We start from the raw sequence: 27,749 nt of genomic DNA on the forward strand, positions 1-27,749 counted from the left end.
GGAAAAAAAAAGACGTTTAAGTGCGCCTTATAGTCGTGAAAATACAAACTAATGGTTAATTTTAATTAGATTTTTGAGCAGCGCTGGCTTGGTGTCTGAAGTTACAGAGCATGGCTTCACATCCATGTGAATGTTCTTAGCCTGAAGGCTTTAAAGATCACAGCCCTTCCCTCATGGCTGTGGAAGGTGAATCACTTTAAATCCTCTCAAAGAGTGTATAGACTTTGTATTGAATGCATGGATATAGGATGTTATGTTAATCTGGAGGTAGATGTTTGGCCTGTTTCTATCCAACAGGTGTTGAAGCTTAGTTGGCAGCATGTCTCTGTTCAGCACTTCTGTTGTCACAAGGATACTAACTCTGAGTCGGACCACAGCAAAAAAAAACACTTCAGGAGCTTTTATTATTTAATAGAGACCAACAACCTGTGATTATCTTGACTTGCGTATTAAAGTTTGTTATACTAAGTTCCCTGTTATTGACATAGTTAAATGTAATCCCCCCCTTTCTTTTTTTCAGTTTTTATGCTACATGAATATCCCACATCAGTAGCCTATTTAAAGGCTAATGCAACACAGACAGCTGCATGTACTAGACTTATTTATAGGTGAACCTATTAACCCACTTGGGTTTCATATGCAAACCTTGCCTTGCCTATTAACAGCAGACTGTGTTTATGAAACCAGTTTAAAAAAGCACTGTATTAAAAATCAGGAATCAGGCAGGTTTTTAAAACAACAATGCAAACGAACTTCAATAACTCATTCTGATCACATTTATTTAGAGCAGTGTTTATTTTACAAGTGCCATCTCATAAAATACTGTTTACAATTCAGGCCACATTGACAGACTTAAAACACAAGATAATATAAGACTATTATTGGTGCCATACCTCTACATACGAGATTTAGTTGTTTCCACTGTTTTTGAAAGGTCAAATAAAGATGTAGTTGAAGATGTTCTTTTTCCGGCTGGATCATCAAAATAAGTGGTCCTCCTAGTTGTCAATCATTGTGGTGATATGTTTACGTAAGGCCATCCTACTTAGCCATAGGTGGCTTTCTCTTTCAGACGTATATTTGTGCTGAGCGACAGTTTCAACCAGTCAGTGAAGCTCATCTTTCTCACCCAATTCTTGAGTCTGACATTGTAGAAAAATTGCAAATCTTCTTTTGGAAAGTAAGCTTTTATGAGCGATGCAAACAGCAACTTTTAAACAGAGCGTTCACGAGGAGAAATGTGCTTCTGCAGGCTCTTGCACGCCTTGTGCATGTGCATTTTTAAAGTGGAGAGGGTGGGTCTTTTCAAACATTTCGCAAAAATCGTCCCCTCTACCTTTAAGTTTGAAAAGTGAACAGAATAATCCATCTGAATTCTGACTGTAAAAAGAAAAGTTCAAACATGGCCAACATTGAGGCCTTCTGCTGCAGAAAGGTAAGCTGGTATACCAGATCTGAAATCAATGGTCGCTTACTTGAATCTTGGGCTCAACAATCGAGTTTCTCCAGTAGCATCATATATTGGCTGGGTATATTGACAAAAAATCGTGTTGAAAAAAAGTTAATTTCTCACCAGTTGCTCCGGCTACAGTTCTGAATACTTAAAAAAGTTAAATCTGAAATCCAGAACATGTGCTTGACCCTATGCAGTCTGCCTATGGCTCACACAACACTGAGCAACGGTAATGTTTTGAAACCTGATTACTAAACTCCTGGAAGAAAAATGTTGGAATATTATTAGTATATTACTATTTCCATTTTACAGATGAAAGGCATCTTTCACCCTTATTGTTGACCCTGTATCCAATGCAGGCCTGTTTTTCTTTTCAGAGATACATGGCCTATTCTTTCGAGTGATCCAATCATTTCCACCTCCAATTAATCTAATTATGGGATAGATTGCAGAAAATTTTTTTTGCTCCAGGTCACGCCCAGTAGAGCTCAATCTTGTAAAAATCTAATATTGACCTTAAAGCAGTGTGCAAACCAACGCTGCAGCTACTCCTGTTTGAGAAACACATCCTCTCCTATCATGCTTTTATTGAATCAGCCTCATCTTTTTCCTATGTGGCATGATTTGGTTTGTCTGTTACGAGCAAAAACTGAATTGAATTAAGTGGTCAAGCAGACAGATTAGTGAGCCACAGCTGAACCCAGAATGTATGTAATACCAGGCAGTTTCAGAAGTTATCAGGTTTAGTTTCTCCAGAGGACTCATCTCCTTCAAATGTAGGGATTAAGTTTCAGGTCCCAGTTCTCATGAATTGGAAAAATGTTTTTGGTATAAGCCAGTATAGATATTTTTTTGTTAGATTATATAAGTGTTGAGACGAACTTTCCCTCAATAGATCGATCCTGCTGGGCTCAGTGAGATTGACTCAGCCTGAGTCTTTAATGCCTTTTGATGGCTTGTGTGTTTTGAGAGTTGTTCCGCTTCCTAGAGATTTTCAACAATGGTTTTGACTGGAATGTATGGCGGGAGCTATAGATTAGGGTGATGATAAAGAGGCACTTTAACCTCAAAACTTGGAGCTCATTAGTTATTTAGCAGGATTATCATGTTTTGAATTTCCATTGTGTGAATAAAAATAGTACATTTGATTTTCTTTAAAATTGACACTGTTTAAATTAGATCTTTTTATCATTTTCAGTATTAAACTTCTTGGTTTGATTTTGTTTGTTTTTTTATCTATTCCACAGGTATAACAAATTATGGGCTGAACTTTATTATTGAAAATAGAAAATCATTGTAAAGATTGTTGGCTTTTTTATTCATAATGATTATTAATTCACTTTTTTCACTTATGACATCAATTACATCATCTCACTGGTATTCCATCTACTGTAAAAGCTAAAATGATGTTCTCAGATTATCAGATAAATGGGGCAAAGCATAACCAGAAACTACTGGTTTGTTTCTGGGTTACAATTTGCAGTTTTTAAGCAGAATCACATAAGCTTTGACCAAATTAGCTTCATTTGAAATATTTAAAATGACTTTTCAGCACATGGTGGGTTGAAGCTCTGTGCGCGCTGCCCTTCTCAAAATCTGTTAAGTGGCTTGAAGGTTTGATCTAAACTCACTTAACCCTAATACTGCTTTACAGCAGTCTGAGCTCCCTTTAGACACCAGAACTAACTAGGCTTAAAGTTATTGTTCAAAAATAAGTAACGTTTTCTTTTACAGTACATCGGTAGCCATGTAATAAGATGGTAATAACATAGGAACTTACACCATATTACTAAGTAACAAGAAAAAAACTTATGGAGAATTTTGTTAAGTACTGTGCTTCAAATTTAAGGCAGAAAAGGTAAACTCAAACTTCTTAGATTTCAAACTTTTATTACCAGGTAACTCAGTCATTTAATCTACAGCAATAAATCAATGTGTTTTGTAGTGAAATGTATTTTATTACTTGCCATATAACAGAAAACCAAACCTAGAAGACAGCAAGCCAGCCTTCATAACTAAACTCTTATTGATATGTAACTTGAGTTCAGTTTTATAATACTTTATTTACCTGATCATAAATTACAATTTACTTTGTAATCTGGTGGCAGGTGGTGGCCAATAATAGAAACCGTTATGTTGTAATTACCCAACAAATTTCTCTATTGTTACATAGTAACATACAATTGTAATAATTACATGCCAGTAATAACTTAATTTTTGGGTAATTACCAAAAAAAGTTTTTCTTTTAACAAAGTAAAATAGTGTGACTTGCTATGTTATTACCATATTATTATATGGTTATTGATGTACTGTAAAAGAAAGCGTTAACCAAAAATATTTCTGATCAGGAAGGTTTTACATCCGTTTTGCTGTTGGTTTTCAGATGTTGTGTTTAATCTAGAGATATAAATGTGTCCTTGTATTTATAGTAACTTTATTATGTTGGCTGCTCTTTGCCTCAGTTAATTTGTTATACTTAGAATCATCTGAGACCAAAATGTCTCTTTGGTGTTAATAAAAGCAGCCAGTTTAGCACCACATAACTATAGAGCACAAAAGGAACATCAGAGTATTTCAAGGGATTGTTGGTAAAATATTGGGTAAAGGACTTGTCTGAAGCTGCAGCAAAGCAAACTGTTTCTTTCCTAAAACCTCTGTGTTTTAACACAGGTGCTGAAGTCCCTTCCACGTATTGAAGGTCGTCCTGGCGCCTCTCTGCCTCCAATGGACTTCAAGGCCCTGGAAGATGGACTTCGTGCTGCACATGGGGACGATATCACCCCTGAGGACGTGATGTCAGCAGCCATGTACCCGAAGGTGTTCCAGGAGTTCAAGGAGTTTACAGGTGAGTGAAAAGCTGTAGTAACAGGTTCTAATCTGTGAATGCATCTTAACACACGTTTCACCACTCCCTGGAAATAACATTGTTTGGCAGTTTAGATGCACCCGACTAGAGGAGGCTGAGTTTCTCATTCAGGAGAAGCTAAGCAGCTTCAGGAACATTTAGATACCTGGATGAACTCTGGCTTTATTGCTGTGTTCAGAAGCTGGGCACTGATGGTTATAAACAGCTCCTGCTCCTTTACAGGGCTCTGTAATTAGCCCTCTGTGCTTTATTCACAGCTTCAGAGAAGAACATATGCAACCACATAACTAATCTCATCAGTTTCTGCTAATTACACCTCTGGTTTGGGATATCATTCAAACACTGCATCTTTTCACAGCCTGTTTGTGTGAAGTTTTAGTGCATCTATGAGGAAATCTAAATACAATCCAAACTGGATCATCTTTCATCTGCTTTTGTTTAGCTAACTTTGGCCCAGTGGACTGCCTCAGCACCAGGCTGTTCCTGGATGGACCCAAGATTGCAGAGGAGTTTGAGGTATTTTCAAATGCTTTTATAAATACAGATGTTAACACTGAATTGAAATGTACTTTAAGTTTGAGGAAATTAGGTTTTCACTGTTCTCTTGTTTACCTTATCTGGTTTTCCTCACAAATGAAAGCCAACATCATATTTTTCTTTCACTATGACCTATACAGGCTATTAGATTAAACTACTCATTAATCCTACTTATAGTCAAGTTGAAAAGGATATTCTGAATTACAGCTGAGTTTTTTAAGCAATCTGGAATTGGGGTTCAATATTTTCCATAACTAGATAATTATGAAGGAGGAAAAATATCTATTTCCTAATTTTTCTTTTTCAAATGATGTGACCTTCTAATTCAAGTCCTCCCTTCCATCTTAACTCATCTGTTTTGAATGTGGCATACTCCCTGTATCCTGTCCTCCCTCCTTCTGTCCAGTTGTCCTTATGCTCTTCGTTTTTCTTCTGTTTCTGTCCTTCTTTCCTAACTCTTGCTCTCTTCTTTCTGTTCTTACTTCTACCTGATTTTTTTTTTTTTCCCTACCTTCATGGTGTCCTTCCTCCATTTATTGCCGTTGCCTTATCCCAATTTTGTCCTTCTATGTATACATCTTTCCCTTCTCTTTGTAATTATGTTCCTTCCACTCCAAGTTTTGTTCTTCCTTAACCCCTTAGCTCCCACTGCCCGCCCCAGAAACGTTTTGACATTATGTTCCACGTCTAACATCAAGCTTATTTGTAAACCAAACCCAACATGTACTTCTTTGGAATCAGACTACCCTAAAGAAAAACGACTATCAACTCAACTGTAAACCAACTGTACTCCACAAAAAACAGTAACTTACTATCATTAAATTAGAATTCATAATTGTCACTTTTTACCTTGTTTTCATCTTCTCACATTTCAAAACACGTTGCTGTTGGGATAAATTGGCAATCAGGTATTGTAATAATGCCAGCACTCATTTTTTCCATGGAAAAGGGAAAATATTTGCATAAAAGTGCCTTTTTCTAGTGTCATATTAAGTATGCTCACAAGATCAAGCACAGGTTCGTTTCTCAGTGTCCATGAACATCAGGAACATCCTTCACATGATAAACACGTTCCCTAGGCGCATGCGTAACTGTAGACTTTGCACAGCTGGAACTCTCCCAACCAGTGACCGATTAAACTTTGACATATTTTATTAGCCAATCAGATTAGCGTTCCAATGAAGTGTAGGGGTGGGCGGAAAATATGGAGCTTATTGGTGTAGGTAAGGAGTGAGAGGAGTAATGACTGGAAGTGTGTAGAAAATGCATAGTCCAAATAATGACAGCTGAAAATGTTAAGTGTTAGAATGAAAATTAGTGTAAAGCTATTGATCGAAATGTGTTTATGATGAAAATAGTCATTAAATCCAAATAATCCAGTTTGGCTTTGGTCCTAATTTGGATCAAATGTGTCAAATTGACCTTTTCTATACACAAAGGGTCACAGTTTAACAATGTTTATGACTAGAAATCTGAAATGTTGTTCAGTTGTCCACAACAATAGCAAATTTAGAGAGAGAGGTAGGTCACTATTAATAATACCCAGAATATAGAATATTAGAAAATATATATTTTTATGCGAGAATTGAGTTGAAACTTGAGTTAAATAGCTCAAGTTTTATAAAACTTAAGAGTTTGTACACATATCTCCAAAAACTATAAGGTCTAAGCTTTCAAATGAGATGCATCACAAGCAAGTAGGATTTATGCTAATATTTTACTGGCCAATGACCTTTGGTTATGCTATTTGTTTGTACACAAGCTATAAAGGTTAACTGGATGATCCAGATCCAGAAAATTCTTTGAGTTGTGGAGCTGGAAGTGCAAACATCTCCTGTACATGCATTTAACTTTTTGGACCTGGATTATCCACCCCTTAATTTTTTCAGTCATTATGGATTTGGGTTCTTGTTGGCATCATATTGAAACCTGCCTATTTTTGAATATATCAAAGTCAATATTTAATGTCTTCTTTTTGAAAAAGACAGTTAAGGACAGATGTCGTTAATATGTGAATGTGTAGAAGATCCTCAGAAACTGTGAGAAAGATATGAAATCCTCTGGACAAGTTTTTTCATGGGAACTAAGAGTTGTGAAGGTTACTGGTTGTTTACATTGTTTAAGGTGGAATGTAGGGGGACAAATTATCAGGTGGAATAAGTGACTTGAGGAGCAAAGCAGCAGCATTTACAAACTTTTCTCTTGCAATATCCAGCCAGCCTGTTTTGATCTCAGTCATTGGTTAGTTTTAGGTTGGCTTTACCCCCACAGCAGTGTGCAGCAGACAGAAGTATTCTGAAAACATCAGATGCTGACAGAAAGTTTCTACCAGAATGGGTCTGTTTTTATGAGGAAAGTGCAGCGCAGTGGGGGGGGTTCAGAAGACTGACAGCAGCGAGCTGTTTGATAAGCAAAACTTAGACTGAAGAGTTTAAATTCAGACTGAAGACTGAACTCCAAAGACAGACGCTTGACGGTCCCTTCAGCGACAGACAGCAGCGACTTTTCCTTTGTAGAGGATGAAAGCTGGCATCCTGGGGTGTACCTATATATCACAGCACAGAAAAAATGCTAAATATTGCTCAAAAATTGGTATTATTGGCAAACATTATTGGCTGTAAATGAATTATTGTAGAAGAAGAAATATTAGAAATATTACCAGAACCTTGTTTTGACTTCATCTGGTTTCCATTTAAGTGCTCCTCATTGACATTTTTTGAAGATAAACTTCATATAGTTCAGACATTCTCTAAAGATTCTGAAGGTTTCTTTAGATAATTAGGGAACCAAGTAGCAATATGCATAATGCTCCTCCTGTTGCTTCACATTTCCAGTCAGAAATGTTCCAGAGTTTCTGCTATTGCCCTTCATCATGGTGCAGGGCAATAGCATGACCCTGATGAAGGCCACAAGCTGAAATGTGTTGGCCGGGATATTTAGTTGTTTCATGTCACTTTTGTGTTATTATGTGAAGACTTGAGCAACAACCAAAGTCAGTATTCGGGTGCTGGTTTTCCATCCATGCAACTGTTGCGATAAAATCAAACATTATGTACAATGCCCACTTGAGTGATTAGTTCTGGAGAGTGCATAGGTGGACAGAAATAGTTGAATTTGGCTCATTTGAGAAGTATTTTTTAAAATTAATCGTTGCATTATAAATAGTGCATTTACCTGTTCTGCGATTCACCTATCAAAAGGTAATAGAAGCTATTGCTATACTCTGCTCTTAGTTCTGAGTGAGCTAAACCACTTCAACTAAAATAATCTCTTAAATGCTAAACTGAAACTTTTATCTTGTAAAAGCCATTTTTTGCTTTCCTTTTTTGGGTTCATAAAAGTTAATATAATTCATTAAATACTTAATATCATCTCTTCATGTTATTAGATCAATTTTTTGTCTACTTCCTGCACTACTGTATAAGCTAAAATTAGTGGTTCAAAAACCACATTTGTTGGGAGGAAACTTTAAGGCTTTAAAAAACATGTAAATGAGAAATGCAGCTGCAGAGTTTAATAGCCATTAACAATATTTTTATTTCTTTCAGTAAAATCAAAGTTAAAAGTTCCAATGTGCACTGATCTAATTGCCATCTGCATTTAAGCAAAAACATTAAACCGTAGCCTTTATTGACTTTTTGCCTTTCACAGCAGTCAGGGCTAATCTACACTTCTCCTTAGAAATATTAGGTAATATGTCTAAGAAGCACATATTCCGCTCAGGGATGTTTCATCTACACATCCCCTTTGTTTACCTTTAAAATAGTTTATTAATTCTCAGTGTGTGAGCATTGACTGACTCGGAGTGAGATCTTTGCATGTTGGAAAGAGAAAATTGATTTTCCAACTGTCTGTTTTGTCTAATTAGATCATTGTATTACGTGTTTTCTTGGAAAAGCCGATCTGTCAATATCACTAAATAGTCTGACTGGTGTTTTTGGAGCATAGATTAGACCTCAGACCCAATATTTTCCATTTACCCCTCCTTGACTTAATTTTTCAAATCAGAAAGTGCTGGTTATTTTTAACATACAAGTACAGACCTTTATATTAGTCAGGCTTCAGGGATTAATCATATTTATGCTCATATATAATAAAGAACACAATTGATCCTCAAACATTTGCAGTTTAGATGAAAAATGTAATGCATATTTGTGAGGTTCTGTGTTAATTCATAGATCAAAAATCTGTCATCTTTTTTTAGCAGGTAAAGCAGAAGAATTTTCAGCTTGCTGATTTTGTAGACCAAGCTTGTTCACTTTGCCTTGGGCCAGGGCTGATTACAAAAATCAGAAGGTGACGTTTACCACATTAGATATTTCTTTAAATGTATATTTAAAAAACATACATTTTTAAAGCAGATACATTTATCAAAATCACCTATAAAAATAATCTACCAGGATGTTGCTAGTTAAACTAAGAATTAAAGGATTTAGACGGATCAAACTAGAACTGAATAGTTTTACACGCAACAGACATTCATGTTTGTCAAAATAAGAAATTTAGCTTTCAAAGCTATTTTTTTGTATTAAAACCTTAGGTTTTGAAAAGTTTTTAGTAGGAAAAATAACTTCCCGTCAGGCTGAATCGTTTGTTCTCATGATATATTCTATAAACTGCAGCCCAGTGACATTAAATTTGTAAAAATGTCATCTGCGCATAATGAACCTTAATATATTGAAGACAAAATCCTTATTTAGATGCATCATTGCTTCAGTAAAAGTGCATTTTATTTTCTTTAATATGTATATATACTGAATTGATGCATGAATCATTGAATTAAAGTATTAAATTGGTCTCTGTTGGTCAGATGTTAAACAAATAAGTGGAAAACACTGAAAAATTCAAATGTTCTTTTAACATTCAGCAAGAAGTTGGTGAGGCTTTAGTCTGAGGTCCATTTTCATTTAGAACTGGACTGAGTTTAGCAACAAATACCAGTGGTTTACTCACATTTATTAGATCGTAAGTGTGCTAATTTCTAAAGAATCTAATTTTAAATGACTGCCTATCCGATAATGTATTAAATAAAAAAATCAAATCAAAACATTCTTTAACACTTAAAAGTAATGTAATTAGAAGTTGTATAAAGGTCTTATAATCATGTCTAAAAGCTGGATCAGTGTCCTCAGACTTTATTTTACAGTATTTTGATCTCTCTGCAATCGCGTGTTAAATATTGATGACCTGCTGATCAAAAAGCTGTTAAACTGAGCTAACCAGCACCCAGGGACCAACTGAGTCGGCTCAGCTTGGCTTCCTCCCAGGAGAGCAGACGCTGAAGCACGAGCTGGAGCTGCACAGACGCATCATGTAGGCTGCAGTGTTGTCAGGTTGCCTGGGTAATTATTAGGCGCTCCTTAGAGGGATGTTTATTTCTGTGTCCGAGCGTGGCAGCTTTTGCAGTGCTGGCTGATTTGTTGAACCACAGGAGGTCGGGACAAAGCGCAGACGGAGAGAGATAACACTTTGCTACCAAGGCAGCCAGAGTGGTTATCAGTGCAGATTTAAGGGACAAATCTGTTTGAGGGCCACACTACAGGGAAGGCGTAGAGTTTCTGATGCCGTTAGACTGGTGTTTAAGGAAAGAAAAGGCTTTGACAGTATATTGTTTACAAATAATTAGTTTATTTTGGAGCTCCTTGAATGGATCTGGAACGCTGCTTTGTTTTTTCTGCTGAATAAACGTATTTCAGAAGGAATTCTGTGAAGTTTTGCAGAGTAATCTAAATCACATCTCTGCTTCTTTCTGCCAAATTAGGCTGGATCAAACCTCTTTAGACTCACAAGCCAATAACCACAAATTGCAAAAGCAAATGCCAAACAAAGATTTTTCCCCCATTCATTAAACCACTTTGGTCCCATTGACACCCTTTTGCAATGTGGGAATTTAACAGCAGTAAACTCCAGTTACAGGAATCTTAAACATAGTAGTACAGTAACACAAGGCCATTAGAGTCTTGATAAGTTTCACATTTAAGATTATTCAAGACAAAAAGTGATGAAAATCTAAAAGTTTATTTCCCAGTTATATCCTTACTCCTGGAAATCCCTCTTATTTTGAAACTTAGGTTTTGATTTCAGAATGTTTATTTATAAACAGATTTCAACCAGAATGTTGGGGTTTTTTTTGTCTGTTTTACAAGAAAAGAGGGACTTATTTTTACAATAAAGTCCTGATATGAGCTTTATCTTTTTATGATGTATGGTGATTTAAAAAAAAAACAAGGTTTGTAAAAATCCAAAGCATTTAAAAGCATATATCTGTTAGCATATATCTTAGACAAAGGTCTTGCCTTTCGAGAAGTATTTTGAAAAAATAAGACTCCAAGTTTCTAGATAATGTCATAATATTAGGTACAAAAGAAAGTCTGTTTTTATTTTTATAACCTTTTTTGCGTCTTTCACTATGTGACCTTTAACATTTTTGTCTGCTACCATGAATCTAATGACACTGCCTCCTGTGGCCAAAACACAGAACTGCAGCATTCCTCTGTTAGTCGTCCTTGTAGCTTGAGCTTTTTTTTTTCTTCCAATCACCTGCAGTTGCTATTGGTGTCGTAGTTGTCACCAATCGATTCCACAGAATCTATCTTGAATATTAGCTTTAGATTGTTTGCCAGACTGGATCCATTCAACATGGATGCACTTGTTGTCGCTTCCGCAGAAATGGCGCGGTAATTTCCGATTCAGGAAAATTAGCTACAGTTTTATAGATGCATCAGTGCTCAAATACTCATGTGTCAGCCTGCTCATCCTACGTTTTCGTCATAAAAGATCAAATATAAAGGCTAATTTTAATATTTTTCTGAAAAAAAAAACATACTAAATGTCTCTTTAAAGTTACACAGTGTAAACTTTTATCCACTAGGGGCACTAGACCTGTAACTTCCAGGTTTATCTCCCTGAAAGCAAATGGCAACACTGCACTGTCGCCGAATAGGTCTTTCTTTTAGAATAAATTAGCATACCTAATTTGCTTGTAAAGACAAGTCCACATTCAGCCCTCTAGATTAAATCCTACACTAGAAAAAGTATTTATAATCTAGTGTTATGTTATGTTGACTAATGACATTTAGCTTAGATCAGTCTTATGTTGAAGGGGAGCTCACACTGCTTCAAAGTGGCGCTCTGGGTCTCATTACCCATTCAGTAACGCAGTCAACCCTCTCAAATTGCATAGAGTTTCTGAGAAGGGCAGCCATCATGGAGGATCATTATACACAGAGTGCTGCATTGACTGGATTATCTCAAATTAAGCTAACACTTTGGTCAAAGTTACATACTATTGCTTTAATAATATACTAGCTCTAAAAATAATACCTTTTTTCAATAACTCACTGGTATTGTGTAAGGGATAAAGTTGGAAGCTGAATATTCTTCTGGTTCCTCCCTGTTCTTGGATCGAAGCGCTTCAGGCTTCGTTATTTAAATTCCTGCAATGCCTGCTTTACATTACACTGGCAGCCTTCTCCACTGTTATCATTAACCCACACATAGACTACATGTGGCACAAAAAGGACAAGAACCAGTGCTGATGACTCACAAGATTAATGACATTCAAAGATTGATAAGCGCAGGGACACACATCATGACTCTGAAAGCAACATTTCTGTGCCGCAGCAAGTCATTAATGAAATCTTATCAATAGATTCAGGCACAATTTGAAAGTTGTAGCTGTGGAGAGATAAGCAGCTGAACCTGACAGATTGGAGCTGGGTGCTTGAGGGTCCTCTTTAGGTAAATGCACACAGCATGTGATGCCTGTATATAGACACCACAGATGATTCACAGACATGAAACATGCATGATGCACCAGGGATGCTGTGGAGAAGGGCAACAGAGAGCAAAACAGGAGGCAGGAGGAGGCTGATTACGTTGGTGAAGTGTGAGAAGGATAAATCATAGGGATTTTAAAATCATTGATACTTTTTCATCTGATTTAAGTGACATCAGATGAGAAAATGACCACAGTCTATTCCCTTATGATCTATTTTTAACGTTCTGAAACACAAAATCATTAGGACTGCTTTTGGTTGTTGATCCTTAATTATTCATTTTGGGAGCTGAGTTTACGGCCCCGTCCACACGAAGACGAACCCTGGCCTAAACGCACAAATTTTTCACCAAACCAGCCTCTCATCCACACGAAGCCGGCGTTTCGGGGGTCTGTAAACGATCTTTTTTTTATTCAGCCTTCAGAGTGGGAAGATTTCAAAACGCCGTTTTCGCGTTTCCATCTTTACGCTCTAACCGCATATTTTTTTTTACACGCATGCGTCATAGCGTTGCCTCTAAACACGCATGCGCGACACAGTATCACAACAACAATGGCGCCGTTGCTGCTAATGCTACTCACCCTGCTGTCTGGATTACAACAGAATCTTCTTCTTCTGGAATATCTCCAGGAAGAACAGAGCAATATCGACGACATAGTTCAGCACCTGAATTTGACTTAACCACGAAAATGGACCCGCAGGGCAACCATGTATAAATATTAGTGCGCATGCCCAACATTTCGTCGCTTATTTTTGCTTTGGCACCACAGCGCCACTTACAGGCCTGGCATACATTTTGCAGCGTTTTCATGCATTCGTGTGGACGCTCACATTTATTTTACGTCTCCGTCTTTACGACAAACGTTCTGGAAAATATCAGCGTTCCGTGTTCGTTTTGACTTCGTGTGGACGGGGCCTACATCAATTTGTGTTCAACAGTGAGAAAGGATTTTAGTATTTTAGGAAACAGATAAATTTAGCAATGACATTTAAAGCATCTTACATTAGTGAACAGCAGAGTTGGCATAATTAGTGTGGTTAAAATGTTTAAAGGTCAAACATGGGCCTCTGTGTATTCTCTGTAGAGTTGGTACTTGGATGTACCATAACTTCAATATGTCCTCCTCCACCTTTTCTCACGCCAATTAATATCTTTGATCTTAAAAAGATCAACATGAATAATGTTTGGTCTGGTATTTGCTGATGTTCCACACCTCTCTAAAGGTTTGCTCATCTTTGTACTCCTGATACTGAAAGTGGCTCATTTTGATTGACCTTTTCTCTGTAACAGTTTGGATTTGCTTGCAGGACTATAATTGATATTACTTTCACCAACATATGTCTTAATTAAGCTCATGCCTTACATACTCTAAGCTTAAGCAGTATTTGAATGGAAGGTGTTGGTATTTATGTCCATGATAAAATTGGTTTTGTTGGGTTAAATTCCTTCAGGAGGAGTAAATGATCTCTTTAAATTTATTTGAAAGACCATCATAACTACTGACTTCATGTTTTTCCTCAAAACTTGTTTATCACATGTATTATTATTATTTATGCTTGCAAGCAACCCAAATCTGCCTGCCAAAGGTAACTCATTAAATCCTGTCGGCTGCAGGAAGCGCAGACGGAGAGAAAGCTTATTAAATAAAAGAACAAAAGCTCTAATGTTGGTCTGATGACTGGTATACTGACAGAGCAGGAGTTCGTTTTGGCTCCATTATAGGAGCTGCATCAAAATAAACCTTCACTAAAAAGCCTCATACATCTTGTAAACACTCCAGAGGCAGACTCTGTATTTTTAATAGGAACAGCTGTAAGGAAACATCATGTGGAAGTTGCATGGCTGAAGAAGGCAAGGCAGTTTCCTTGCATAACTAATCTAAGGGTTTGGGAAAACATCCGAAGCAGGACAGCAGTTCAGATTAAAGGATGTTTTAGAAAGGAACGGTGAGGCTTGAGACAGCGTTAGCATTGAGCTGTTTGTTACCAGATGTGGGATGCTGGAAGTAGATGAAGAGCCAGAAATAGGAGAGCGAGAGGAGTATAATAAAAATGGAGATCAGTACATTTCTGCAGCAGGGTGTATTTTTGTCTCTGCGCCGACACTTAGTTTGGAATATCAATGGAAACCCGGCAGTTTGAAATAAACAGAAAGCAGAAGGGTCAGGTGGGGGGGAGGAAAAACAAGCCAGCGGACGACTGATAAAAGAGGAGCAGAAATGGGTCGATGAAGGAGCCTGATGGTAAAGATGCAGCAGAACAATACAAAACGGAAAGCTGTGACACATGGGAGGAATGACAAATCCAGAGGTGAACAAACAGAATCAGAAAACATTTCAGACAGATGCAAAGAGCAATCTGAACAGCCATGAGATGAATGAAGACGTACGATGGTAAACATCAGGGGGAGAGAGACCTGTAGCAGTGACCAGAATTTATATGAAGAGAAAAGGGTGCATCTTGTTTCACTCCATAAAGATGGAGTAACATCTTTATCTGAGAAAGCACTACATGGTGTAAGAAACTGTTTGGAGATGATCTAAAGATGGGAGAGTTTTTATTTCCTCCAGTCGGCCACCTCCTTTATCCCTGTGCATGTCAGTCTTCCTTCTTACTGCTCTGTTGGATATTAGAGTGCAGCTGGTATAAAAAAATACCTGGAATAAACAGATACACAGCAGGACTATTCAGCCCATGACTTTTATACAGGTGCATCTAAAAAGTTTCAAGATCATTATTTTATTACTTTACTGAAATAACTCAGTGGATAGTGAACAAAGAGGGAGGAATTTAGTTCATTTTATCCTCTTGATGCCTGAATGTATATACATATATAAACCTTTTTGCCTCTTCAAGTAGTTCCCAAATTGCAATTGTTAGGCTTTTGCACACAGAAGAAACTAGGTGCGTTTCAAATTTCTGACAAAAGTTAATGGTCAATGATAAGATTCCAGTGGTAAGAGAAACAACTTGCCAAAGGTCCCTAGGTCCAACTGAATGTGTAATAACTGGCAATTATGTAACAGTTTGTTGCATATTTGTGACGATGAACATCAAGGTTTTGACGTTTTTGGGCATATATATATATATATATATATATATATATATATATATATATATATATATCTCAGATAAACCCAAAATTTCATTGCTTCAGATAGTTAAATATTTCATGACCCAATGCATAAGTAAAAAGTAAAGGACTTATCAACTTATCATGTAAAGTACTAAATACTTGAACATGGCTTCTTTTGGGTAAATTAGCCACCAACCAAATAAATTATTGGTTCTGTTGCTGCCTGCTTTTGGAAATGCCCACTAGTTTCACATAAAATTTTTATTGTATGTATTTTATGAAAATACCACAATTGCGAAAATTGTTTTTTTTGAAAAACAGCTGAATATTGATATAGTTTTGTGCATATTTGTAATGGAAATGCAGCTACTGACTAATGGACAACTGCTGAGGCTTCCACATTAATCTTTCTTAAAAACCAACACTCCGTCTCAATGCCTAAAGAACTGCTATCCTGCAACGTATACAGGGCATCCCTTCTCCAACACATTTGAATAAAAAAACATTTTCTAATCAGCAGATGTTGATCGGCAGATCACTCATTTGTTCCAGGTCTGTTGGAGAAGTACTCAATCTGTATATATAGATATATAAATAAACGTTTTAACAACTTTTCAACGCTGTCAGCCTCAGCAGAAGGCCAATCACACCAAGCCCGGTTCTGCTGGAGGTTTCATCCTGTTAAAAGGGAGGTTTTCTCTCCACTGTCACTACATGCATGTTCTGAAGGAGAGACTGCTGCAGTCAACAACATGATGCATTATGCGGTTTCCTTGGATAGCAACCTGAACCAGTCTTTTTGTGTTTGATTGAATGCACTTTGTAAAGTGCCTCAAAATGACATGTTGTGAATTGTTTTTTTTTCTGTGTGTGATAACGGGGCTCTAGGTGCAGCTGAAGCTCTTAAATCATACAGCATGCACGGTCTTTGCTACCTAAAAAAAAGGGGATCTTGCTTTAGTTTAGATGTAACAAGCTAGAACTATTTCACAAAAGGGAAGGTTTTGGAAATAGTTTGTCGTTAACAGTCCAGTGCCAGAAATGAGCACTTCCAAATGAAAACGGTGGCCTAACACCCAGAGCAGCACTCGACATGATGTCCTACTGCGAAGGCTGATCTGTCTGTCTGGTTTGATCTTTTTTTTAACGTCCTGAAATCGTGTAGTGTTTTTGATGATGACTAACCAGGGTGGTGCTGTAGCCCAGCTGCAGATATGCTAATACCACTGTGTAGCCTTACGCCTCCTGCATACAGATCAACATTCCCACAAAGAGAGCATAAACTGTGCTGTCGGACAATAAATCACTTTATTTTTTTGGTGGCAGCAAAATGATGGAAGTCCTCGAGTCAGGGTTGTTACGCAGTCTTGGATAAAAGAAATCTATCTCTGGTATTTTACAGATCTGACGTGAAGCAAAAGGATTGTTTCCACACATTTCAGTGTTTTACTTTGTTTTTAGAAGAAACTAACTTGCTCAAATCTGTTTTTATTTTTAAAGTGAAAACTATAAACATAAAAAAAAAAAAAAAACTTGACATTTAAATCCGGCTTCAGCATTTCGCCTTAGCAGTTGGCTAGGAAGGCAGCTAGCATTACTGACTTCAGTTTCCTTTTATATATACTTGAATGTTGATCTTTAATATTTACACGTACCACATTTCAAATTCCAATATTTTCCTTAAAGGTTAAACACTCCATGCACTTTTTATGGCCTTCCTGTTATCAGGTTAAAGTAACGCTCTCTAGGAGCCTCAAAGAGCTACAATCCTGTCTCAACTGGAGAAAAATTATTTTCCTCATAAATATTTACTGACATTAAAATGGCTAAAGTGCTAAGAAGATGGAGGGAAGATTTCAAGTGAGCCCATAGATTTGATTTCTCTGTTAATCACAAAGAAAACATGAAAATATATAAAATATATCAAAATTAAAACTATTAGGTTGGATATTTTTTTCAAAACTTAGTAAAGATGGATTGAATCTAAGCTGGACTTCAGGTTTATAAAGATTGAATTTTAGTGACTGTGTTTTACTGTACAGTAAAATACAGAATACAGCACAAAAGGTGCAACTGCTTCAGCAGAATTTATTACTGAGAAACGCGTGTCCAGTAAAAACGGCACCAAGGGGAGACGTTGTTCTTGTCTTATATTGCTAGCTTCTTTTTTTTTTTTTTTCATTTATTTCCAGCAGACTCTGCAATCTGCTTTTACTGCTTCAGGTGGACTTTGCAGCTTTGCATTCATTCCACTTCTCTAACATGATCTGATTTGTCTCCTCTCCCATGTGTTTCCATCCTGCTGATGTGTTTCCCCCTCAGGTGGAGCTGGAGAGAGGAAAGACCCTCCACATCAAGGCCCTGGCACTGGGCGACCTGAACAAGGCCGGCCAGAGGGAGGTGTTTTTCGAGATGAACGGCCAGCTGAGATCCGTGCTAGTTAAAGACACCGTGGCCATGAAGGTATGGGGAAAAAAATAGAGGGAGGGGGAATGATATACCGCCGGGGTAGTTCAGTGGGTTTATGGAGGCACTGATGGAAGGCTGGGGTCGGCAGACGGATAAATGAGGGATGTCTGATAGACGAGATGGTTGAGAGATGAATAGATCAGTGGGTAAACTGTTAATAGATGGGGGGGGGGGGGGGGTCTTTATTCTGAAGCTATAGCATATAAAAAAAGTGACAGTGAATCACCAGTTTTTATCCATGGAAACTAATTCATGTGAAGCATGGATGGAGGCGCAGCAGGAATGTTTGTCCATCCAGCTGAACGAACTGTTTGGTTGAAAGGATAAACGGAGGCAAATGTGTGTGAATAGATAAATGACCTTTTTAATTCCTTTTCTAGGAAATGAAGTTCCACCCCAAGGCTCAGAAGTCCATCAAGGGTCAGGTGGGAGCGCCAATGCCTGGGAAAGTATTGGAGGTCAAAGTTAAAGTCGGATCCAAGGTCAGTTTAACAGCTGAAGCCAACCTTTCTTTTTCTTAACCTTGGTCTTCAGTTCATCACTCAAATCAGTTTCTGAACCTTCACCACTCTGAGATTTATACAGCCGGGCTGCTTCTGATGCAGCGGCTCTTTCAGAGATATCACTCACAGATCAGGAACCGCTGTGGCGTCAAACCAACTCAGAGCTTCAGAGACTTGAAACCTCAGTTTGTGCCGTTATGTCAGGATTTCTGCTCCAGCACTCCTGACATGCTGATCCATTTCAATACAACTCTGACATTCTCCAGGGTGTTGCTGAACCAATCTTTATTTTGTTTTCCAACTACAAAACTACCATTCCTGTCATGAATATGAAAGGATTGGTTTAGTAGTTTAGTATGAAATTGTATCTTTTTGTTTTTTAATCATTTAATCAGGAATTATTCAACTCTAGATGCACTAATCAATCTGCAGAAGATTATAATCTGCATTTTGTTTTTCCTTCATCGTTTCTGCAATCCACTCAAAATCCAACATCAACATGTGCTCTAATGCTTTAATGTGGATAAACATGTAAGATCTTGATTTTCCTTTTAGAGTCTAAGCTTCTACCCCATATAAAAAAAATACCTGCAGAACATTTCCTCCTTGAAGGAAAATTTCTAATTGCACAAAATTGGACTTGACAAGTTTAATTGACCAGGAAGCTGTTCTGACCTCATTGTGATTGAGGAGCTGCCATAATTGCGAGGGCCTTTGATAATCTCTCGTGTTCTGGATTATGATTAGGTTTTTTATTTTTTCATTATAAAAATCATTTATATTGTGTTTTTGGTGAAACCGATTCATCAAGATGCACCTGGAGGTCTTTAATGTAACTTGGAGAAGCTCTGCTGCTTCAACCCGTCCTTCTGTCCGCTGCAGGTGGAGAAGGGTCAGCCTCTCTGCGTCCTGTCGGCCATGAAGATGGAGACGGTGGTCAACTCCCCCATGAGCGGGACCGTTAAGGCTGTCCATGTGGAGCCAGACACCTCCCTGGAGGGAGATGACCTGATCCTGGAAATTGAGGAGTAGAGAAAGCGAGGAGTGGAGGTTGAAGGGAGGAGGGGCAGCAAGATGTAGACAATGTAATAGTAGAAATAGCTGTTAGAGGTGGAGGTAGAGCAGGCCCTCGTATGTACATATCAGCATCAACACAGCTCTGTGTATTTCCTGACACCTGATGGATGTAGAGACCACAGGAGGTGAAACAATGGCATCTTCCTCCGTCTCATTGTAGAAACTAACCTTACTGAAGCTTTCAGGAGTGTTTTATATATAAACCATGATACATTCCACTGCATAGTCTTAAATGTGATGTAATACCTCGAGCTAACCATGTGGAACACTAACAGGGTTGTAGAACACCTACTTGAAATTAAATAGCACATTTTCCAGGCCAGCGGTGTTCATCCGAAACTGTATTTATAGTGACTAGATTCAACTGACTACTACAGTGTTTGTAATTAGCAGGGCTCTCTGTGGAAGTATTACCAAATATTGCAAAATCAAAACACATTCTTTTATATTCATTTTTGACCAGAATATGAAACCTTGACCTTAGTCACGCCGCATTCTGGGAATGTTATCACAGCAAGCGTTTAACTCTCACCTTCTTTAAAGATAACACGTTAGAACAAAACAAACACTGTAAGGATGGTTATTCACTGGACACAATTGAAAATGTTCTGTTACTGTATCAGTAATAGCATTGGGGTTTTCTCTTTATATTGTCCAAAATAAAATCTGCAATATTCTTTAGAAATCAGGAGAACCACCGAAAACCCCTCCTGTCTTATCGGTCGAGGTCTCTGGTTGTAGAAAAGTCCAAACTCTTTTCTTTTCATAGCCAGAGAGTGATGAGCAGTTTTTATGGGGATTTTTAATGCTTAGTTTTAAATGGGATTACAGCATGTCACTTTAATGGGGTCACTTTTTTTTGGATTCGTTTTCTCCTGCTCCCTATGGATAAATTGTCAGTCAAATGATGTGAAATTAGCTGGGCTAATAGGAGACCTCTGGAGGCTCCTGTTGGCGGGGGTGCTTGTCTTTATACTTCTGATGCGTGTGTGTGTTTGCATAAACAAGTGAAATATAAGGACGAACTCCGCGAGTCCTCTGCAGCACACCCCCTGAGATAAAAACCCATTCAAATACAGATGAAATATTCATGCTCACACATGCCCCTGTTCAAAAATACTCCTGCTGGCCCCTGTGTGCTGCATACATCAGAAAAACAAAGGCGCTCTGCAAAGAGCAAAGTGGCTGTTTCAGTACCAACGCCGTCCAAAACATTTAACAGCTTCAGTGACCAACTTATATGATGCAGTCAGTCTAAGTCACTTATTCAGTGTTAATGCACGCCCTGACTGCGGGATAAATGCCCTAAAAGCACAGTTTAAAAGAGGTTACATATTTTTCTACTGTTTACAGTGAAGCAGGAAGGTGTATTCCTTTATAGCAGAATGATAAATGAATTTAATGTTTAAATTGTCTTGAACGGTCAACAGGAAGTGGTTTGATGAAATTAATTGTACAATAACGTAAAGTTCTCTCCTTGTTGCCTCTGCGTACTCCCCTCCATTACACTGCCTCCTCCTCCCTTTTATTGGATTACTATGTATTTTCACATGCAAGATGTAATCATGTAATGCAATAATGTAAACTGTACCGTAACTCTGCATCTTTGCCAGCAGTGGCTCTTTATCAGCCTCGCTGTGTTAATGTACCAATGTCTGTTAAAGAAAAAATAAAAAATAAACTGAGAAAGTCAAATCTTTTTTTTTTTTTTTTTTTTTTATTTTTCCCAAATCTTTTTTTTTTTTTTTTTTTATTAATTTTCCCTGTTAGTTTTAGTTTCTTGTGTTATGAAAACAGCTTTTAGTTCCAGCATTCGGTCCTCTGATAAAATTCATTAGTGTCCCCTTGGTAATTATCAAACCTGTTAATAGAAAAGATTGACTTTTTTTTTTGTTGTTGATTTAGATCAGGGATCTGACATTATTTAGGTACATTCTCGCTTCAACACAGCTCAATCAAATGATCAACTCTTCAGCAGCCATCAGGTTTGGTCACAAGCTGCTCTTTTAAAGGACTGCAGATTTTTATTCTTGAGGCCTGGAGAAGGAGACAGGTTAGATATATATCTGGACTTCATGCGGTGCTGCACAATAAAATCCACCCTTTATTTTCCTTTAGAAGTAAAGCTGTTCTTTTTTTTTTTTAGTCCGAAATATAATAGTTTCATCCAGATTACATCACCATCTGGTATTCTTCTGGTGCTGGTCTCGTGTCTAACATGCATCATTTTTCTCAAAAGTTTAATTTTTAGCCAGACCTCTGTATCTTTGGGACCTTGGCCTCAGGCACACAACCCTTCTGGTTACAGACGCATTAAAAAATACAATAGATTGTTTTGCAAGGAAAACCAATCCTCATGGGACGTTCCTGAGAGCCATTCAGTGTTGGTGTTTGCTTCTTTGCAGCTCTCGACCAGTTTGAGCCTCATGTTCCCATTATCCCACACAGTCTTCAGTTAATCAGGACTTTCTTTGCTCAATGATAACCCAGGGCAAGTTAACCAATGTACTGCATGGTTATTTTTTCTGACTTATTCAATTTCTTTGTCAACTACAATTTACATTGTAATCGAGATTTCAGTTTCAGAACAAACCGTTCATCGCATACATTGGGAGGGGGGACTGGAAAGGGGAATGATTTACTGAACAATGCATGCCTCAGAATGCTGCCGTTGGCGCCTACTTGCGGCTGCCAAGGCCCCCACCGTGAGGTGGTTCCCTTATAGCGCTGCCTGTATTCCTGCTACTACACACCTGATGAAGGCTCATTAACAGGCTTTTGTTGAGCAAAAATTATCTGAATCAGATATTAAAAGCAGATACATTTTTAGAACATACAAAACACCTTCATTTAGACTGATTCAGGAATCTCCAACCCCTGTACAAAATATTATTTTAGCAAAAGGACGTGAATATAAAGAAGTAATGAAAAGTTAGCTAACACAAACGGAGCTAACTTCAGGTAAATTACAACTTTTTGCTGGTTTGAACCCCAGAAGATTGAGTAGTAAGGAGGCCTCAAAGTTAAAGTGTTTAAGGTATAATGAAGGAACAAGTTACCCTCGGACATTTTTTGGACATTTTTTACTATTTGTTTTGTCTGAATTGTATCCAATCCTACAAAAAAGCTACATTTAAGCATGGTAGGTGTCTGGGATGTGCAAAATACTGACATTCTCAATAATTCTACTGGAGGAAAAACATTTATTCAACAAGCTGGTTGAATACAGCTTATATTTAATAATTGTTGAACTGCATTTATTCCAGCTCACTAGTTATATAGAGTCTGTTTAACCTGAAAAAGTTTGGATTTTACTGGCATTTGCTTATTTTTAACCTTTAGCAAATGCCAAATTTTCCAGAGGCATTGAAAATGATCTGACTCATTGTACGAAGGTATGAGTCAGGAGAAGAAAGCAAAAACTTTGAGTCTGCATGAAGAAACCCATCAGTTGGAGAAAAAGAGGAAACTGACATGTAGACCATTTCTCCAAAAGCGAAGGAGCTTAAACAGAAACTAGTGGGGTATCAACAGCAGCACACCTTGGTTATTACCAGAAAAGGTGAAATTGTAGCAGATTAAAATGACCCATAATAAAATGTTGAGAAAAAGAAATCTTTGAGCAAAGTAACTTTCATGTTTAAGATGAGATCTTTCTGCAGAGAAGGAATCAGCTTCCAAGCATTTACAACTTGCTCCCAGAACTCATTCCAAACAAATTACTCATGATTCAAAGGGCCAAACACATGACCCATACAAAAACAGAATAACAACCCAGTCAGGCAACTGTTGAGTCATTGATTTGCATCTGACTTGGAAAGTGCTTAAAATGGTGCAGGACCAAACAATTGAGAAATAATCCTGAAAAACTAACTCAGAAGAACTGAGCTCTACGTTAAGCTTGTTTTGTGGTCAAAATGAACTAGAGGACATTAAATTTCACAGGCATTCCTTAGGGTATATTTATAAACTGATTTAAGTATGGCCTAAAACCTTTAGGTGTCTATTGGAAGGCTAAAGAGAATAATCTAATTTTTTCCTCATTGCAACAGTTGTTAATGTCAAAATGGATAGTGGAATGGCTTACCATAAAAAAAAAAAATAAATAAATAAAAAATAAAAAAAATAATTAAAAACTACTCAACTCACCCTGAGGTCTCGGGTAAATTTTTTTAGCAGTTGCGATTATTTCCGTGTACTTTTATTGTAGATTTATGGTAAATATTTGACTAGAGGTTTTTTTTGTACCCTTTAAGATTCTAAATAGTTTCAAAGATTGGTCATAACATCCAGCAAAACTAAGAATATAAAGCATCACAAATATCTCCATCTACCTTAAACTTGGAGGAGAATCTGCTTGGTGTATAAATGACATTTTATGCAGCTAGCTTTAATTAAACCACCTACTGATCCTTTCAGCTCTGCAGCTTGGAGGAAGGATGCTAACTACATCAGGGATGGTACCAAGCGTATATTGGAGGTGGTGAGGAGCATCTCTGGTTTTCTCTGTGTGGAACATTTAAAAAAAATCAGTTTCCCCTCAAAGTTTCAGCAATTAAGTGTCTTCAAAACGGAGCTTTAAGTGATGGACCGGCATTTTCAGCTTTCATATCAGGCCACACTACAAATTAAAAGGCTTAACTGTTCACTGGGTAGAACGGATTTTCTTTTTTCATTAAACATTGGTAAAAATCTTTCTACTCTTGTTAAATGCTCTCATTGTTCTGATGTGAAGACAATGCTGTGGTGCCAGAGCCAGTCTTTGTCATGAAGCCGTCCCCACTCTTCCCATTCCACCCACTATGCTCATTGCTATCCAGTCTCTCTGCCACTGAAGCTTTTCCTTTGCTTGGTGCTCCTCCAAACATCCCAGCATGCTCCCTGTCTGCTGACACCGTGTTGTCTTTTAACTAATCCTGGAGATGATCTGATAAAGCACTTATTGGCCACTCTAAATCAGTCCAGTCATTCAAATGGTGCTATTGATCAGCTCAAAGTGTTTGATTGGTGATTAAGTTGATCAAATGTTTGCAGTTGGGCCCGTTTGGATAGCTTTAGAGAAAATGAGCAGTTTGCTCCTGTTAGAGAGGAAATGTGAGCAGCATCCTGATGGCTAACTGGGATCAGATGGAACTGCAGCAGCAGTTTTCTGACGCATGTTATGACCCATTTATTTAATAAGCAGGATGCCGGCTTTGATATCAGATTTGCATAACTGAATTGAGAGCTAGAGGGCAGCAGTCTGGCTGATAATGGAGGACAAAGCAGTAATTGAATCAGTTTACTGAAGCATCGCCTGCATTCACCAGTTTTAGATGAAGGAAGATCAAAACTTTCAGATTTTTTTCATCTGAATAAAATAAAACTCAAAAGCTCTCTAACCCAACTAGTACATTCACTAAGACCCCTCCATAGACTGTTATCAGCAGAATGTTTTAAAGCAGTGGTTCACAGTGGGAGGCATGCCACCTGGGGGAGTCCAGTGTAACTGCAGGCAGCTGTGGTATAAATTACTTGAATAAGTAACCCATTTTGAGCTATATATATTTTTTAAATGTATTATTAGCGTTGTTTAATTCTGTTTCACACCAAATCAACAATCTAAAAAATGATTATACTTTATGGATATTTTGTGATTCCAAGGAGATCTTATCTGTTGAAGGGGGTGGCTCAAAAACTTTCTTCCCATTTCCAAATCTTTGCCACATGCAGAATGAAGATGACTTTATATCCTGACAGAGGAACTGTCCTAATTAGTTAAACTACTGGGGGAAACATTAGTTCTGACATGCAACAGGCAGGTGATATTAGTGTAATAAACTCACACCAGTGATAATTATCCTAACATTAAGTAAGTCCGTCCTACAGGCTTGTCTCCAGTTAGCCATCTTTTTCTGCACATGTGGAGCTCATCTTTCTTGATTGAGAGGTGTAGGGTTGTGTGTTTTTTATTTTTTTTTTAAGTGGGCAGGACGGGTCTCCTAGAACCTTTAAGATGGGCTTACTTGTGATTTGCAAAGAAAAGGGTGTTTTGTTTTCTAAACTTTTCACAGATGAACTGCAGAATTTTTACAGGTGACATTCCACATCCCTACAGCCAGAAGCTGTGTGTGGACCAGGCCAGACACAGTCCTCTCTACATCCAACCCCTATAGACTCCTCTGTGGGTGCTGGGTCCACAGGAGGGCGGGCCCACATCGTCCCTACGGGCTGATCCCAGCCAGGCCCAGTGGGCAAAGGCCCGGCCACCATGCGCTCACATGCAAACCCCACCCTTCACAGGGTGGCTGGCGGCACCCTTCGAGATCGTGTGAGGAGCTCGGGGTAGAGTTGTTGCTCCTCCATGTCGGAGGAGCCAGCTGAGGAAGCTCGAGCATCTGTTTCGGATGCCTCTTGGGGAGGCGTTCCAGACATGTCCTATTGGGAACAGGCCTTGTGGAAGGCCCAGGAAATGCTGGAAGGGAATATGTCTCTGAGCTGGCCTGGTGTCGCCCCAAGAGCAGCTGGAGGAGGAGCATATGGATCGGTAAGTCTGGGCATTTCTGCTTACACTGCTGCCTGTGTGACCCGGCTCCAGATAAAGTGGAAGAAAATTGAATGGAATGGAAATTTTACAGGTAGTATTTATCAGACATGCAGCCAAGATACCCTTGGTAACTCTGGAGGAGCTGCAGATCCACAGAGCTCTGGTGGGAGAATCTCTACAAAGAAGACCAGTAGATATGATCCTCATGGAATAATGAGAAATGCAGGTTCTATCTCTTGTTTATCATACCATACTCATGGGACACAACATGGTAGACTTTGCTTTGGTAGATTAGAGATGATTAAAGAATGTATGGAATGCAATAACATGGGTTATGAGGATCATATTGAGCATTACCATTTATGCCTTCATAGCGTGTCAATTGGAGAATTGCAACTCCTTAGATTGTGAACTTGATCAGGCCTCATTCACCCCCAGCTGCTGGTTCACAAAACCACAGCTTCTGCTTACAGGCATCAGCACCAGTCCTCTGATGGCTTCCCTGCAATGGCTCCCACTCAGCTACAAGATTCAAGTTTTTTTTTTTTGTTCTATGGTTTTTAAATGCTAGAATGAATAAATTCCCCTCTATTTTTCTGATCTTCTGTTGGTCCACTCTCTGGTTTGGTTTGGCAAGCCCCTAAAAGACGAATGTTGTGGCTGCGCTTTGGCTGAATATTAGACCAGCCGAGTTTCATTGCATTTTTAAGGCTTTGTTAAAAGCTACTTGTTTTTACTGGCTTTTAACTCAAGCTGAGCAGATCCTTTGTTAATATTCCTTAGTGTTCTTTTTTTGGCATTAATTTTATAAACAAATATATTTACGTGTGATTTGAATTATGTCATTTATTTAAATGAAAACACTAGATTTTGTTGATTGTTTTTTTTTTTTTTTTACATTGGAAGCACATTAGTTATGTTTGCCATGTATTTATAATGAAAATGCATTAACAGAAATTCAGTTTGCATTACTTTGTGTTAATCTTTTAAAAGATAAAACAGTTACATTAATTGACATTTGCTAATTGTGGAAAAGTTCACAGGGTGTGAATACTTTGGTTGTGTTGTTGCTTGGTTTCTCACTGAGAGATGCTGAGTGATGAAGGCATTCATTAAAGATCGAAAAACATTTCCAACAACAAAAGAGTCCTAAATTCTCTGTTAATGAGGCCTCAGTTGGCTTCCTTGTAGTCAAAGCATTAATTTGTTTTCACTGAATATTCATGCCCTTTTGATGATCACATTAATGGGACTCCTATTAATCTACAATAAGAAAACTAATCTATTCCAAATAAAAGAAAAAGTGTAAAGCCTGTTATTGGCATTCCTTTGTATCATGACTTGGCGAGGGTCAGACTGTCATTGCTGTCGCTTCATGTCTGCTACACAACAGAACTACAGACTAACAAGGTGTTCGTATCCAGGTATTGTCCTCCAGCTGTTCACAATTTCATCCTCTTTCC

At 38.0% G+C, this 27,749-nt stretch overlaps 1 protein-coding gene across 2 annotated transcripts in view; it reads left to right on the plus strand.

The window, feature by feature from the left end:
• Positions 1-21,447, plus strand: part of pc (pyruvate carboxylase) — a 373,340-nt gene extending 351,893 nt beyond the window's left edge. For both annotated transcript variants that reach the window (XM_015373837.1, XM_015373838.1), the window contains exons 23-27: positions 4,125-4,299; positions 4,763-4,836; positions 18,034-18,174; positions 18,561-18,662; positions 19,566-21,447. In XM_015373837.1, coding sequence (XP_015229323.1) covers positions 4,125-4,299; positions 4,763-4,836; positions 18,034-18,174; positions 18,561-18,662; positions 19,566-19,715 — 642 coding nt within the window. In that variant the 3' untranslated portion in view covers positions 19,716-21,447. The remainder of the gene's footprint in view (positions 1-4,124; positions 4,300-4,762; positions 4,837-18,033; positions 18,175-18,560; positions 18,663-19,565) is intronic.
• The last annotated feature ends 6,302 nt before the right edge of the window (positions 21,448-27,749 follow it).

Source organism: Cyprinodon variegatus, unplaced genomic scaffold (assembly GCF_000732505.1).
Source record: "Cyprinodon variegatus isolate N-32 unplaced genomic scaffold, C_variegatus-1.0 Scaffold93, whole genome shotgun sequence".
NCBI lineage: Eukaryota > Metazoa > Chordata > Actinopteri > Cyprinodontiformes > Cyprinodontidae > Cyprinodon > Cyprinodon variegatus.